The sequence below is a fragment of the Vicia villosa genome, linkage group LG4 (assembly GCF_029867415.1).
Source record: "Vicia villosa cultivar HV-30 ecotype Madison, WI linkage group LG4, Vvil1.0, whole genome shotgun sequence".
NCBI lineage: Eukaryota > Viridiplantae > Streptophyta > Magnoliopsida > Fabales > Fabaceae > Vicia > Vicia villosa.
Genome location: NC_081183.1, coordinates 176,465,731 through 176,484,171, shown reverse-complemented (window position 1 = coordinate 176,484,171; position 18,441 = coordinate 176,465,731). Strand labels below are relative to the sequence as shown.

The 18,441-nt window shown below is 32.5% G+C and overlaps 1 protein-coding gene across 1 annotated transcript; it reads left to right on the top strand.

Annotated features, from left to right (window-relative positions):
• The first annotated feature begins 8,144 nt into the window (after window positions 1-8,144).
• LOC131598375 (uncharacterized) lies at window positions 8,145-8,921 on the top strand. The gene has a single exon (XM_058870987.1). It carries the CDS (start codon window positions 8,145-8,147, stop codon window positions 8,919-8,921), a length of 777 nt encoding a protein of 258 aa, XP_058726970.1.
• The last annotated feature ends 9,520 nt before the right edge of the window (window positions 8,922-18,441 follow it).

Sequence of the window (18,441 nt, the reverse complement as noted above, 5' to 3'; positions counted from 1 at the left end):
CAATCAGTGATGGAGTAATAAAGAAATGAAAGTCATTGATATAAGACTGGATAACTTCATCATGATCAATTGGTATAATAGAGAGTTGGTAATGAGAATTTGAAAATAGAAAAAGATTTTTGAAACAATGTTTAAGATCACAACGAGACGTTTAAATTTCTCAAAAGTCTCCTTGATAATCCAAAAGAGATTTTATGACTGATCATTGTTATTCTAGTGATATGATTCTAATCCATGTGCGCCACGCCGGTGTTCTAACCTCTCTTTTAATTATATTTTTATTTGTAAATAAATGTTCAAACCCGTCGTTTTTACAAAAAAAAAAAATAGAGGGAACATTGGAACCACTTTTTTAATTGTATTATTTATTTGTAAATCAATATTCTAACCCGTCGATTTTCCAAAAATCCGAGGGAACATTAGAACCTCTATTTTAATTGTATTTTTAATTTGTAAATACTCTAACCCATCCGTAATCAAATCTTTGTCGTTCATTTCATGACTATCAATGCTCAAGATATTACCATTAGTGATCCGCGTGAAACAAAAATAAATTTCATTATAAAAGCATTCTGAAACATCACAAAACCCTTGAAACTATCCTCCACTTTAAGATTTGCAACATCATTTTATTTATTTATCCAACCTTTTTTTCCCAGAATATTATGCACCCATCATTTTAGATTCCCCGGAATATCAAAGATTTGAAGATCCAACATCATGAAAAATTTAACGTTAGCAATAGTGTTTGCCGTGAATCAGGGCCGACCCAAACAAATTAGAGGCCTTGTTCTGATTTCTATAATAGACCGTTAATAAAATAAAGTATAAGATATATACTAAAATCTCTCTTTAAAAATTACATAAATTTTTTATTTATAGTTGATTTAATAAAAATTTATGTCAGCTCAATTGATAATGTACAAAGACATAAGATGTAGGAGCGTGAGTTCAAATCTGCGATATTCCACTTATTTATCTTTAAAGGTGAAATTCTCAACTACAAGACAACATGATAAAAAAAATTATACTTATATAATCACTATATTAGACTTTTACTGTTCTGGATTTAACTACGTACATTCAACTCCTTTTAATCGTTAACTCAAATAATTAAATCAATTGAGTCACATATCTCACCGTATATTATATTAAATTAAACTAAGTTAATCAAATATATTTTAAATCTAACAATTTAATTTTTATTTATTTAATCGTAATGATTTAATTAAAATAGTTTTAAATTTACTAACTTTTTAATATATTATTATAAAATAATAAATTTATAGAATACATTAAAAATATTAAATCACTCTAAAATAAAATAAAATAAATTGATGCAGTGTATAAAATGAAAGTGTATGATATTTAATTAAAAAATTATTTACAAAATCAAATAAATTAAATATTTATTAGATGCTTTCATGATAATGTTGTGAATTGAAGAAATAGTGTGGTGGTTAATTGGAATTATTTTAAAACGATGAATAGCGTTTGTAAAAACAAAAATATAAAACAATTAAAGTAAATAATGATTGGCAGTGTCTCAAAATGATGAGCTTGACTTCAAATAATAGTCATTAATCCATTGTATTGTTTTATTCATACCAATGTGATATTACATAAAAGCTAATCATAGTATACGCATCACATGCTATACATATTTTCATTTTGGGCCCATGCATATTTGAGGCCATGTGCTGTGGCACAGGTTGCACAGGCACAGGGCCGGGTCTGCCATAAATAGGTCTTTATGATGGATTGCTAGAATAAAAAATTATTTGAGTATAAGATTTGTGTTCTTATTTGAGCATAAACTTATTTATTTGTCTTACCATTTTTTTCTCTAACCCTTTTTTTTTCATATCAGAATTAAATGCAAGCAAAAACTATTGAGAATACCCTTTTTATGGTTTGGAGAATATCAAATCTTCATGGACAATTAAATTTTTATTCTGGATAAACAATGTAGTTTGTAAATAAATTATTTTATTAATGTTTTGTGAAAACACTATAACGAGATTTATTAAAAAAATTAATGACCCCTCGATTTTTATAATAGACCGAGATAGAAAAAATGCGCTAGTTTTTGTAAATAATAAAAGTGCATAAGTGAGAGTTCAAACCATGTCATAATCAACACTTTACCTCGGTGTTTTAAAAACCGAGGTGTTAAGTAATTGCTTTTTATGACGTCTTTCATGACTACGATTCGTTTACCGAAGTAAGATGCATTTTGTGTACGATGTTAAAATTGTTTTTTATAGTATATATATATATATATATATATATATATATATATATATATATATATATATATATATATATATATATATATATATGGTATTTCTCATTTCAATCTCATGGCGAAGTATTATTTTTTCATCACCACGTCAATTGTTTTAATTTATAAAGATATTAAAAATAAGGGTTAATACATATTCTCCCCCTGCCATATAGGCGTTATTTGAAAAAAACCCCTGCAAAAAAAAAGTTGTAAGAATTTCCCTAACATTTCAAGATTCTCTCATTTTTTACCTTCATCACATCCAGTCAGCAAGAAAGCTGACGTGGCATGAATTTTTTTTATTTTTTATTTTTTGCTAATGATGTGGATGGCCCATGTGGCTTTTTGTTTTAATTTATTATTATTTATAATGCCACATATTCAATTTATATTATATTAGTTTTCGTTTGATATGTCGTTAAACCCACTCCCTTAAACTTGCAAGCCCATGCGCCCAACCACTAGGCTAAGTGGTTTGTAATTTTTAATAAATACTTTGAATGGTATTAATAGCATACTGCATTTTTATTTACATTTCCAATAGCATTTTTATTTACTGAATGGTACTCCCTCCGTTCCTTTTTAAGTGTCGTTTTAGCAAAAAGCTCTTCAACCAAGATAGTGGATTATTAGAGTTACTTTTCCTATTATACCCTTATTATTTTTCTCTTTCCAAATAAATTCAATCATACACTCTCTTTTTCCAATAATTAATTGAAAAATTTGAGGTGGAGTTATTGAGAAAATAAGGGTATAAATGACAAATTATAACATTAAATTATAAAACGACACTTAAATAGGAACAAAAAAATTCTTCTAAAACGACACTTAAAAAGGAACGGAGGGAGTATTATTTACAATTTGAATACTGCATTTTTATTTACAATTACAATTCCAATACTATATACTAATTAATACTCATAATTTAAATTAATTTATATATTTCAATATTTTATACATTAAAAGCATAATATTAAATAGTATATTATTATTTATTAAAGCATAGTATTAAAAAATATGTAAATTAGTATGCAGTATATACATGTGGCATTAAAATTAACAAATAAATAAAATAAAAATAATATAAAATAATATAAAATACATGTGGCATTAAAATTAACAAATAAATAAAATAAAAAACCACCTGGGCATTTTTAACATGTTTTCTTATATTAACCAAAAATAAAAATAATATAAAATACATGTGGCATTAAAATTAACAAATAAATAAAATAAAAAACCACCTGGGCATCCACATCATTAGAAAAAAAAATAAAAAATAAAAAAAATACATGCCACGTCAGCTTTCTTGTTGACTGGATGTGATGAAGGTAAAAAATGAGAGAATCTTGAAATGTTAGGGAAATTCTTGCAACTTTTTTTTTGCAGGGGGTTTTTTCAAATGACGCCTATATGGCAGGGGGAGAATAGGTATTAACCCTAAAAATAATATATATATATATATATATATATATATATATATATATATAATAATAATAATAATAATAATAATAATAATAAAATAAGTAGTTTTAGCTTGATGATACATCAATTTTAAAGTTGATGTTAAGCTAAAAAAATACTCTAAAATATAAGAACAAGGTTTGGTTCTGCATTCGGCCTTTAGTTTTGATGATAATAATACATGATATCTTAGAAAACAATTTGGTAACCTAATGGTTTTTGTCTAGAGTGTAGTTTTTTCTTTCAGGTTCTGACTCTGATAGTATGTCGTGTGACGCCATCAGTTTTTGAAATCAACACACTCTGACTACGGGAAGATACAAAGCGTGATTTTCAAACATAAGTCAAGATTCGGAACGCTCTTTTAACTATGCTTCTGATAGAATGTAAGTCTTTGCTTCTGACTATGAATTTGATTAGAGAGATTATGAAAACTCTCAAGATCTTTACTTTTGACATAAGTTCTGAAGACCAAGTTATGAAGACTCTAAAGACAAAGTTATAAAAGACAAGTTATGAAGATTCCGAAGACAAACGTTCTAAAGACTTTGTTTCAGCATTTGATCCTTCTAAACATGCTCCACCAAACTACATTTTGAAGCCTTTGAATATTAGAGGATAATATCAAAAGTTTTAACGTGAGACAAAACAATACACAGTATAAATCAAATATTTCTTCCATTACGCATGTCTTTGTAGCAATCGACTTTAAATTTTAAGAAAAGAGTCGCCACCATTTATTTTTCTCCTAAGGGAAGGGATTTAAATGGATTACCATAAAGTTCAGAGATTTTAAGTTAGTGAATCAGTTAGACGGAGGGAAGGTGTTAGGCGCCCTTCATCTCCCTTGTATTCAAGGCGACCCCTTCTAGGTTTAGGTTTTTTTATATATTTAAATTGAAGATGCGGTAAACGTACAGTCACCTATATCCTAAAAAAATATTTTATTGATATTTAAAGAGAATTAGGTCGAATGTTAGTTTTTTATGATTTTACTCGCTAGGGTTTCGAAACCCTATGCCTACGTATCCTTTAGTGCAATTAAAAAGTCAGAGTACCGTAGTTCGTAGTTTTGGTTGATGTGTTTTTATGGACTGTAAAAATATTTTAGAAATCTCTTTGAATTTTGTCTAGGTTTGAAATAACGTAGTAGACGAGGTTCGTAGTTAATTTAAAAAATAGATCCACAATTCTTTTTATGAAAATTATATTGATTTATGTTATTTCGTAGAAAAATCGATTTGATCATATATAAATCATAAAATTATTTAACTAAAAATTAATTAAAACCACATTCAAATATTTTTTGTATTTTTATAAGTTAAAGGCATTTTTTTGTTATTTTATTATTGTAAATAAGATTATATACTAAACTTAGATAGTTAACAAAAATTACAATCAACTAAATTAATAAAAGATTAATTGAAATGAAATGACAGAGAAATAAAAGATAATCTAATTGCACTTAAAGAAAAATTAGTAGTAGACCCAAGACCCTATTAATCTAACCATAATCAAAGTAAGACATAATTAATCTAAATAAAATAAAAAGGTAATAAATTAAGAAAAAGAACAATTTGGAACAGAATCGTACAGCCTCCTTTGTTCTCTTTTACTATATATATGGACTCTGCAGGGGCTTCTGGAGGGATCATGATTCTGTGGAAGAAAGATTCAATTGTGCCTCTCTGGAGTTTTAGATCGGAGGGTTCAATGGGATTATGCGCAAAATTCAAAGGTCAGGTGGTATATTTTGTGAACATCTACTCATCATGTTTATTGGTTGGGAAGCGAAGGCTATGGGCAGAATTGGTGGAATTAAAGAATAAATTCGGTGACGGTTGGTGGTGCGTAGGAGGCGACTTCAACTCCACACGAGAAGGAAGTGAAAGATTGGGCAGTTCTGCTGTTAGCAGAGGTACAGAATCAAATGAGTTTAATGAATTCATAGATATGATGGAACTGGTAGATGTTCCTTCGATCGGTAGCAGGTTCACATGGTCAAACAAGGAGGGTAACTGTAAAAGCAGACTGGATAGATTTTTGTTGTCAGAAAGTTTAATCGATAGCTGGAGCATTACAGGTCAAAAAATAGGAGATATGGACATATCTGATCACGCACCTATTTGGCTGAAAGCAAATGTCAAGGACTGGGGCCCCAAACCCTTCAGATTCAACAATTGCTGGTTTGAAGATGCAGACTTTATGAGGTTTGTGGAGGATTCATGGAAAGACATAAAGGTAGCTGGAAACAATATGTTCATAATAAAATAGAAGATCAAATTGTTAAGGACCAAACTGAGAGTATGGAATAAAGAGAAGTTCGGGTGGATCGATCTCAAAATTGAAGAAGCAACGAAGAAGCTGAATTCAAGTGATAGTGCTACTACAGGTTCAACCGTTGTCGCATCAGCTAGGCAGGAAAGGGCCTTGGATAGAAAGGTGATTGTGGATGATCTGTGGAAACATCTACGTCTTCAGGAAAGCCTTTTGAGACAAAAGTCGAGAATCAAATGGCTAAAGGAGGGGGATCAAAACATAAGATTTTTTCACAATGTTGTTAAGAATAGGAGAAGGAGTAATAACATCTTGGCTGTTTATTCTAGGGAAGGAATATTGGTGGAGGACGTTAGCGGCATCCATAGCGAAGTGTTGAAGGTATTCGAAGACAGATTTAAAGAAACCTTGTTCACTAGACCCTCATTGGATCCTGCAGGTTTTCGCAAATTGTCTGTGGAGGATAAGACTTTTCTGGATTCTGATTTTTCGAGGGAGGAAATCAAAACCGCCGTTTGGGATTCAGATGGAGATAAATGCCCTGGACCCGACGGATTCAATTTCAAATTCATCCAACAGTGCTGGAATTTTTTAGAGGAAGACATAGTTAATTTTGTGCTGGAGTTTCATAAGTCAGCATCTCTTCCTAAGGCAATCACTGCATCTTTTCTTGCTTTGATCCCAAAGAATTCAAACCCGCAGGGCCTGAACGAATATCGCCCCATATGTCTAGTCGGATGTCTTTACAAAATTGTTGCTAAAGTTCTGGCTAATCGCATCAAGAAAGTATTGAAGAACATCATTTCTTGCTCTCAGTCAGCTTTTGTGCCGGGTAGGCAAATGCTCGACGGAGTGCTGGCCTTGAACGAAATCATTGATCACGCGAGGAAGGAAAAAAAGGAATGTTTCATATTCAAAGTAGACTTTCAACAAGCGTACGATTGTGTAAATTGGGGATTCTTAAGAAGCATGTTTCATAATTTCGGCTTTGGTGCTAACTGGTGCAGTTGGATGGATGCTTGTGTTTTCAATAGCTCCATGTCGATCCTTGTTAACGGCAGCCCAACTAAAGACTTTTGGGCAGAGAGAGGACTCCGCCAAGGAGACCCACTGTCTCCATTCTTATTCACGCTTGTGGCTGAAGGCTTGGCAATTCTGGTGCAAAAAGCTGCTGAAATGGGGAGGTTTGAAGGTTACAAACTGAAGGAAAATTTGGAAGTAAGAATTCTGCAGTTTGCAGACGACACGGTACTGATTGGTAGCGGAAATTGGGCAAACTTATGGAGTATCAAATCGATATTCAGGGGCTTCGAATTAATCTCCGGGCTGAGGGTGAATTTTTGCAAAAGTAAAGTATTCGGTATTAATGTAAGGGAAGATTTCCTAGATAGAGCCTCTCAATTTCTTTGCTGTAGCAGGGACTGTTTTCCTTTCAAATTTTTAGGAATCCAAGTTGGGCTCAATCCTAGAAGATGTAATTCTTGGACAACGGTTGTGAACAATCTGAAGAATAGATTATCGCCGTGGAAGGCTCGTACGCTTTCCATAGGAGGCAGGGTAACTCTCCTGAATTCGGTTTTATCCAGCATCCCGGTGTTCACGATGTCATTTTATAGAGCTCCAGTCAAGATAATCAAAGATATAATTTCAATTCAAAGTCGATTTCTTTGGCGAGGTAATGAAGAGAAGAGATGCATAAGCTGGGTTAGTTGGATAAACATTTGTAAACCAAAGGCGGAAGGCGGTTTAGGAGTGAAACATATGGGCATATTCAACAAAGCGCTGTTATGCAAATGGAAGTGGAGAATATTAACAGAGGGAGAATCGGTGTGGAGAAATGTTTTGGAAGCTCGATATGGTGATTTAAATCAAGCTGTGTTTAGGGGTTCAGATCATAAAAACAGTGTGAAAGACTCAGTGTGGTGGAAGGATTTATGTGCGGCAAGTACGCATAAAACTAACGCTTTAGATTGTTTTGCAGGTAACATTAATTTTACTTTAGGAAAAGGCAATACAATTCCTTTTTGGCATGGTAAGTGGATTGGGAGATCACCTCTAAACCACATTCCCGTCTGCATTCAATTTGTCGCGTCGACCGAATGCTATGGTATATGAGATGGGAGGCTGGCAGGAGGATTCTTGGCGCTGGGATTTGGACATTTCAGGAGACATGCTGCTGGAAGATCCAACAGATTTGATGGAAGTTATGGAACTTTTGGAAATTTTAGCTTCAGCAAAACCTGTGGAAAGGGAGAATGATAGTTTTATATGGTGGCCGGCAGAGGAAGGAGCATTCACCGTGAAAAGCTGCTATCTATCATTGCGGGACAGACTCGAGGAAGACACGGTAGAAGCGAATAAAACAACAGCATTGAACTTGATTTGGAAATCTCAAATTCCGTCAAAACTAAAGGTATTCGGGTGGAGAGTGCTTCTTGATAGATTGCCGTCGAAAATTCAATTGGCAAGGAGAGGCATAATTCTGAATGAACAAGATAAAATGTGCGTTTTCTGCGGGACTGAGTTGGAAGACTTAGATCATGTGTTGTTCTCTTGCTCATTTTCCAAAAATGTGTGGAATAACATAGGAAGTTGGTTACAAATTCAGATGGTGGAGGGGGGGGCTGGCATTTATCACTTAGAACAGTGTATTATAGCTCTCAAGGGGAAAGTAAAGAAGAAGAAAATATGTTTACTCTGGCTGGCAACTATATGGATAATCTGGAATGCAAGGAACAAGCTTTGTTTTGAGAATGAACCTTGTGTATTAGAGGACTTGGTCGCGAATATAAAAGTGGTGTCGTGGATTTGGCAAGCGATAGGTTCGCGAAATAGAAGATGTTCTTCTTTTTATAATTGGGTGCACGCACCTCTGGACTTCATTAATTTGTAATTGTTAGTTGTTTTTCGGGTTAGAGTACCCCTTGTACTCTCTATATATTAAATCTAATATTGCTTATAAAAATATATATATATATATATATATATATATATATATATATATATATATATATATATATATATATATATATATATATTTTAAAAAGAATGGATAAAATAATAAACAAAAGAAATCAAAATTGGACTCCTTCAAACCTTTTTTGTAAACCAATGGAGTCAGGGTACCTGTCACTAGTTAATTAAATAGTAGAACAAAATATACATAGAAAAGGACAATAGTAAAAATAAATAACACTCTTCCCTTTCCTTTGTGGGAAAATTAGAAAAGGAATTGATTTGGTGAGATTGTGAAACTCGGTCGGTTGGAGAAGAGAACCGTAAATGCCATTTTTTATTCTTTATTTTTTGTTTTAATGAAAATAACAACAATAGTTAATAGTAAGATATAATGATAGAAAAGATGAATCACATGAACTTTTTTTCTTTTATTTTGATAATAACTAGTGAGATACCCGTGCATCCGCACGGGAATTGGTGTTGTGCGCGCATTTGTTTTTCACAACGAAATAAAAAATATATTTAACTGTAAAATAGTAATAACAATAAAAATATTATATTGATAATTAAAAATATTACACAAATATTTAGAATAATAGTTTTGGAGAACTGAACATATGGAGGGCAAGCTCAGACATGCCTTAAATCGGAAAACTGAAACTGAACATTCTGTCAATATTGCAAAAATAATCAAAATAGCAGCTCTCTTTCACCATTCATCGAGCACCCAATCTCTTATGGCCCGGTCCCTCGTAACCTGAAAGGTTGGATTAAAAGTTGTAAGTAGTGGCACCTATGTTTCTTTGAAGCAATTGGACATGCTTCCAAGCAAGGTTCCTTCAGGACGTCGTCACCTTCAAGCAAGGTTCCTACAAACTTTCCACAAAACCTTCCAACGAATATTTAAAAACATTTTGTCAACTTTATTCATAGTTAATATAAGTTTCCAAGCAGAAAAAACATATATTGTAATCATTTGAAACAGACATACCTCTCTTGACAACAACCTTTACATTGTCTTTAAGTACTCATTTGTAAACCATACCAAATCTACCTGACCTAAAGGTTTCCTTCCAACCATAGGATTCAACTTCAAGTGAAATTGATGAAATAGGATTGTTTCAATTATCAATATAAAAAATATCTTAAAAACATCTCAGCCAAAGGAGGGTTTTTAACCCAATAATCAAATTGCTCAGCAACACATGCAAACCCGGTGGAACCATATGAAACAAATTTCTTGATTTCTACCCCAAGGAATTCATACACATCATTGTCAAAGTTAGCAACTGTTTTGCATCCTGCTATTGTTATAATTAATACATGGCTCAGACATTCCTTTGGATCTGTTTTGCATCCTGCTATTGTTATAATTTATTGTTGAATGTGGAATAGCAATGGAGTTAGATTCAACACCTTGAAGCAGACAAAAGTTAGCAACTTATATCAATCATTTATTCATAAAATTAGACATTTAGCATTGAATGTAAGACAATAAACAAAACATACTAAACTAATTATGTTATAATTGTACATTCGAACACACTCAAAATTCTAATAGAAAAAATTCAAAAGATCTTAAAGCCATCGAACCAATGAGCAAGAATACATTTTTTTCAAAGCTTAAAAATGTTATATTTCATGACAACAAATATATGCTTAAAGCCATCAAACCAACGAGCAAGCAATTGCGTCGAACCAATGAACAGAATAATTATACCCCTGTGTAGTACATGAATGTTGAGGCCCCTGGCAAAGACATTTCCGAAGCTCTGCAGATCACATCTCTAACTCATAACATAAAATTCAAGAAGGCAACGCCATTGTAGTCATGAGTTCTACTCCTCCCGGAAAATTACGTTGTCGCCAAAAAGTATGCTCAATCCCGCCTCCTCCACCGCGCGAAGCGATCCACTTTTCGTGTGAATTTTTCATATGAGCTGCAGAAACACATAAAAAATAAAAGTACAATAAAATACTATCCATATGCGGAACCGAAGTTCACAGTGGTTGTACCAAATGTCATAGATGCTGAACCAAAATGTGCAAGTGCTGAATCAGATTTGATCTGTGACATTTATGAGTCACACAAACTTGTTACACAAAGAACCTCGTCAATGAAAAAAACCAAGTAATAAAACCAAAGCTAATAGTTGTCGCAAAAACAACCCTGTAAAAAAAACACAGATTCCGTCCCTGCCATTTGTAGATTCCCTTGTTTTGCCCCCTCACTGAATGTGGTCAACAAAAATGATGATGTGGCGTGCTGTGTTGGATTTTTTTATTTTTTTATTGCTGACGTGGCTGCCAACTGGATATATTTATTTTTTTATAATTTTTTTTTTAAAAAATTATTATTTTTTTAAATTAATTTTTTTTTCATGTTGGCCAAATTTTTTTTTTTCACACATAAATATATATAATTGCATGTTTTAAAAATTAAGAATTTTGTAGTAACAAGGTATTGAACCGAAGACCTTGCCCTTGAATACAAGAGTGCTTACCACTATACTAGTTTGCATTTTACGTTATGTTTTCTCTACAACGCTATATATTATCTAGTTAATATTAAATAAAGCAAAGCAAAACAAAATACACGTGAGAATCCTAGCAACTTGTATGATTGGTTACTTTCTAATTTCTAGTCTAGGATTTTATGATTCCAGCATTATTTTTAGTCTTGAATTCATTTAAATCTTATTTTTGGGCAAAATAAATTTAACTGGTTTATAATATATAATTATATACAAAAATTCATTAACCCGAAATTAAAAATTAAAAAAATAATTAATAATAAAATTAACATAAAAATAATAAATATTAAACTAAAATAAATAATTACTAAAATGCTTAAAATGCTATTTAGTTTATTATAAATAAATTTAATAATTATTAAACAAACATTATTTAAAAACTGAAAATAATAAAATTATAATAAACTGAAAATAATAAAATTATAATAAACTAAAAATATAAATTAAAGTAAAAGTATTAAACATTAATTATTTTAATTTTATTAATTTATTATTATTAAGTATTTTAATTTAGTTTAGTTTTTTAACATTAAAAAAATGAATATAACAATATTAATTTAGTTTATTTAATTTTGTTTAGTTTTTTAACGTTAAAATGTGTTAATTAAGTTAGTTTTATATATTCAACGTTAAAATGTGTTATTTAACTCAATTTAGTTAAGTTAGTTTTAATTTATTCACTTTAATTTATATTAATTTTAGTTTAATATATTAATTTATTTTAAAATTAACGTTAGTATATATATACTAAATCAAACTCAGTTTAGTTTAATTTATTTTTAATTAGTTTAGTTTTAATTAATTTAATTAATTTAGTTTAGTTTTAATTAATTTAATTAATTTAGTTTATTATAGTTTTAATCAATTAAGTTTAATTATAATTTAATTTAATTAATTTAGTTTTAATTAACTTAGTCTTATTTTATTAGTCTTAGTTGGTTCAGTTTTAAAAAGTGTTTGCATGCTATAAAAATAACTAAGTGCATTGGTATTACAACAAAAAACATGTAGCCTAATGGATATGTTGTTGGTGTTGTAATGTTAGGGTGGTGGGTTCAACTCTCATTATACCCAATTTTTGAGTACATTATCATATTTTATCATTTAAACCAATAATTCATATAAAATAAATTAAAAGTGTGAATATAAAATTTAAAAATAACAATTTGACAAATAATATCTTTTAAAAAAAAGTTTTTTTTTAAAAAAATTAATAAAAAATCCAGATGGCAGCCACGTCAGTCAACAATTAGAAAAATTAAAAAAAAATCCAACACAACACGCCACATCATCATTTTTGTTGACCACATTTAGTGAGGGGGCAAAACAGGGGGAATCTACAAATGGCAGGGACGGAATCTGTGTTTTTTTTATAGGGTTGTTTTTGAGATTCGCCCCAAATGGCAGGGGGCAAAATAACGTTTAACCCTATTATTTATAATATTATTTTCTACAACTTCATCAATCCATCAATTTAAATAATACTTCTTAGTAATAAGCCAACAAATTCTCAACTTCGACACCTTCAATAATTAAATTCCGCAATAATTTAATTAAATAATTAATTAAATTATCGGGGCGTTACAGACATTACTAAGTTCATCTTTGATTCGTTATAGATGACTCTTGAACGAAACAATCAAGTTAAAGAAACCAAGGAACTTGCCTTGATTCAGAAATATGAAGCCTTCAAGATGGAGGATGATGAAACCATTGAGAACATGTTCTCAAGGTCTCAAACTCATGTGAAGAAGATTATCAGAAGTCTCCCAAAGAAATGAAGACCCATGGTAAATACACTAAAGCTAGCTGTCATACCCTAATTTTTGACCCCCCTGAGATGACATATCTTCAGGATTTTTCATCAAGTCAAGACAAGTACCCAGAGCAGTCATTTCTCCATCTAGTACCTAATCGAGGATGCTCAAAGACAAGAAAGCTCAGGCAAAGGATCAATCAATACAAAGACTAGTCTCTAATACAATCATGGAGCTCAAAAACTTCACTTCTCTCATCTATGATTGATTAGACATCCAGTCATATGAGTACAGGTATACTCAGGTCACCAGACTAGGGTTTTGAGCCTATCAAGGACTAAAATCAGGGATCACATTTGGGAAACCCTAAGAAACCTCAGAGGGTCATTCAAAGACATCAATCATCTTCAAATAACTCATATTACAAGGTCTACTGGACATCACACTTCAATTCAAAGTCTACAGTCATTACTTTCACATGGTCGACAAATTAGGGTTTTGACCTAATTCACCAAGATAGTTGACTTCTGATCAGGGCATGAATCCAAAACTCAATACATGATTCAAGGATCTCTACTACCTCCATATAATCCATTTATATCATCCATTTGGGGAGAAGATCTTATTTCTACACAAAAGCCCAAAAATTCACTTTGTCAGGAAAAAGTCAACTGTGAAGGATCATCATTGACTTTTAAGGTTTTTGGTCAAAAAATGACTTTCAAAGATCAATATCATCAATATATGGATGTCAAAGTCATTTGGCCAAAGAAATTCAAAGAAATTCATCAAGGAGCGAAAAGTCGGGAATTAGGGTTTTTGAAGGCATGGTGAGATCTCAAAATTTCACCTACACAACTCAAAAAAACTTCCAACATGAAAGTTGTAGATCTTGCCAAATAAAACAACATCTTACAAGGGAACTTTTTTCAAAAGATCAACCATTTATGAAGTTTTGGAGATTTTGAAGTTTAGGTCATAAACACTTAGAAATTTTTCTAAGTGTTTTAACCTAGTTTTCTTCCAACTTTGGCCTCATTTTTCACAAATTTCCCAAAGGATTCTGAAGAAGACATAAACTAATGATTTAAAGTAGATGTTTAGGGCTTTCCAAATTGTGTTCAACCTTCTCAAAATTCAATTTGAGCTAAGAGTTATGCTTGTTCAAAGTTGGCCTCATGAAGTGAAATTATAGGTCATGCATCATTTTGGAACTTTGAAATTTTGTGCACATGACCTCAAATATAGATGCTACATGACCCATAATACATCTGCAAACATGCCATGCGTTCATTTTCACCATGCCATAAGAATTGAAGAAGATTCTAAAAACAAGAACATGTGATTATGTAATGATTACATTTGTGAATTTATGGCAAATTGATGAATCACCCAAGGAATCTTCTCACCAACCAATTAGAGCTCATTTCTGGCTCAGAATTGTCCCCTAAGATCAAGCAAAATCGAGGGCTAGGGGATTGATCAAATGGAATCAAAATTCTCATCATTGCATAAGAGATATTTGCAAAATTTCCTTCATGGCTAAGAAAGCAAATCAACTTCACTAAGGAAGCTCACTCCTCTGCAGCTATACTGATCCATTTGCCTATAAATACAGATGCATTCCTCATTCAAAAAGACACCAAAGCAACCATATTACTTGCTTTCTCTTTCTCTCCTCTTGTTCATTGTTTTTCAAAGTTCTTTGGCAAGAAGAATCGATTTCTTCAAACCAAAGCTTATCTTTGGGAAGTGAGCATTCTAACATCTCAAGGGAGGTCATTTGAGGTGATCCAAGCACCTGGATCACTTCTGTAGGTGGAGGAACACCATTGTTGCTCTCACTTTGGAGCACTTGCAGTTGGAGGTCCATGGAGTGATTCAGAAGGTTTCAAGGCAAGCCAATCATCCAGACACACTCCTCAGGTCATAGTGAAGCTAACCAGATGGCTGCAGCTCATCTGTAACTCAGGATTCAACAACCTCCATGTCCACTTGAAGCTCAAATCGAGGGAGGTCCATAGAACAATTCAGAAGAATTCAGGCTACAATAAGCGTCCAGTTAGCATCATTGAGTCTCAGGGAAGCTATTGAGATCATTCATTCAAACCCAGGTGCTCTCAATCATCCTCACGATCTCCATTTTCAGAGGTAAGTTTCTGAACTTCACCTCTCTAATTTAAGTACTCTTTGTGAAATAGCTCGATTCTATCTTGTTCAGCATCATCAGAGGATTAAAAACCCTCTATCATCATCCATTTATCTTTCAGTATAGTCATTTAATTTGATTTTGAAATTTTAGGGTTCTTCACGATTTCTGGTAAATTAGTTAGATGTAGTTAATGTTAGTTCATGTTAGTTACATATTTAGAATCGTGAGTGAAATTAGAGCAAGTTTCGTGTTTACATCATGGCAAATGATTGAGAAATGAGTGAGTTCAGAATTTCAAATTCATGGAGCTTGAGGTTGAAGACGAAGATGGTGGTGGCGCGCAAAATTCAAATCTCAGGGCAGAGTTTATTTTATTTTGAGTGGTATGCGTTTTATTAATGACTAAACAACTTGCCCTAGTGGCCACACATGCGCCCTTAGTATCATCATGCCACAAGTCTGGGGTTCGAATCCCCCTCGCCCCAGACTTTTTGATTCTTTTATTTTTTAAGGATTTACAACTTGTTTTGAAATATGACCAAATGGAGGCAAGTCACTAACACTGAGCGCGCGTTGGCTCAGTGGTGTTGTTTTGGACTGGTGACCTCAAGGGCGTGGGTTCAAACCCTCCAAGGGCCAAAACTTATTTTTTAACACTAATTTCTTTCATTTTCTCTTCACAACTTCACATATTTATTTAACCTATCAAAATAAATCATTTTCACTTCATTTTTCACACACTTTTTATTTAATACACCTATTTTGTGAATAGTCAAAAAAAATCATAAAAATATTATTTATTTCTTGAATTTTAATTAGGTTTAAAATAGTATGTTTTTAAGTGTTTTATTAAATACTTTAATACATATTTTCACTTTGATTTAACCTAATCATCTTTGTAAATAATTTTATGATAAAACCCTAATTGTTTAGGTCTTAATTAAGTAAAAATCTTTATTTTTACTAAGTTGACTTTTGTCAAATCTCAAAACTGTTTTCAATCTCTGATAAAATCAAATGATTAGGGTTTTCAAACAACAAAACCTTGTATCATTCCAAATCATTTTTCAAATTGCTTTTATCACCAGTACTGTAAAGTACTGGGCCTCTAATAGAGTGTAAGTCCCAAAAACCTTCTCTTCTTAGCTTGTTTTCAAAACTGTATTTTCAAAATCTTCTTTCTGTTTTCAAAACATTCTTCTGGTATTTGAAGGGCATTATTCCCGGTGAAACTCTTCAGATACCTATGTGACCTTTGTCCATCTTCACTTCTTCTGTTTTCAAAAACCATTAACTGTTTATCATATACATTCAACTGTTATCAAAACAAAAAATACTGTTGAGGCTCTGTACATACTTCTTCAATGGCCTCCACTCCATCCAGGTTAGGCTTTACAAGCTTTCAATTTACAGTCTTTATTTAAATTACTGTCAAATATAAACTGTGCATATATATTAGTTTAGAACTACGTTTGAGTATAAACCTTAGGACAGTTAAACTATATATATATATTATAGGAATATGACCTAGGATTGAGAATGTCTTCCCGGTGAAGGCTCTTTCCTAATTAGAGATCTGTAGTTCAAACCCCCAAGATGAATTATTCCCGGTGAAACATCTTGGCAAAAACCTTAGAATCCAAAAATATAGGACACATCCACCCAAAGAGGAATTATTCCCGGTGAAACCTCTTACCCATTTGCTTAGAGCCAAAATAAGTTCAAAACCACATAGCTTTCTCTTGTGCTATAACAAGGACCCTCGATTAGCCTCCTCTTGGGCTTTGTACAAGGACCCACAGGCTTCTTAAAAGCATTTCCAGCTTCCTCTTGAGCTTGTATACAAGGACCCATCAGGTTTCTTATAAACATAGGAACAGGTCTTTAGTCACCTTTTAGCCTACCCTGGTGAGTTTCTTCCAATTTAAAACCAGACCTTAAAACAAGCTAAGTTTGTCTCAATTTCACATTGAGTACATTTTTGGAATGAGAGACATGGACAGTCTCTGTCACCCTTATCTTCATCAATCTTCCTTAGCAGAGTCTAGGATCCATGTTTGGTCATCCTCAGCATTGAGTCAGCCTTCATCTTGGGCTTTAAACAAGAAGTCTCCACTAGATAATCTTTCTGCCATCATTTCAATAAAAATCCCTGGAAAGGGTTAGCCTCCAAAGTCAATTAAAATCAATCCATCATTTCAATAAAAACCCCTGGAAAGGGTTAGCCTCCAAAGTCAATTAATAAAAAATGTCAAAAAAATAAAGATTCATTTCTCTTAGGAGATAATTTCCCCAAAAGAGTCAAAACCCCTGGAAAGGGTCAGCCTCCAAAAACATGATAAAAGTCAGTCTTTTAACAGACAAATTCACCAGCTGAGTCAAAATCCCGGGAAAGGGTTAGCTTCCAAAGAAAAACAATCTTTTAATAAATAAAATCCTCCTCAGTAGAGTCAAAACCAACAAAAACAGTTAGCCTCAACCTTGGGCTTCATACAAGGCACCCAAACAATAAAACTCCCCTGTCAAGAGTCAGCCTCAACCTTGGGCATTGTACAAGGCAGATAATAGAGTCTCCCCAGTGAGTCCTTCATCACTCAGTAGCCACAACCTCGGGCTTTGTACAAGGCAGATAAACCATATCTTTCATGTGTCAAAGATTCCTAACACTTAGGATCTTTCCCCATATAGTCATCCATACTTAATTCATTTAAGAGTCCGCCACAACCTTGGGCTTTGTACAAGGCAGAAAATAATGTTTTCCCTAGCTAGAGTCAGCCACAACCTTGGGCTTTGTACAAGGCACATAAAATAGAGTCATTCAATTATCCTCAAAAGTTAGCCACAACCTTGGGCTTTGTACAAGGCACATAAATAGAGTCTCCCTAAGTAGAGTCAGCCTCAATTCTGGGCTTTGTACAGAACACAAAAATACCCTGTAATTAATCCCCAGTGGAGTCATCTCCCAGAGTCAAATAATAATTAATTAATCAATCAAAAAGCCTCAAGCTTGGG

What these genes read in the sequence shown, in the direction of transcription:
- LOC131598375 (XM_058870987.1), top strand. Translation starts at nt 8,145, where the DNA reads ATGGGAGGCTGGCAGGAGGATTCTTGGCGCTGGGATTTGGACATTTCA.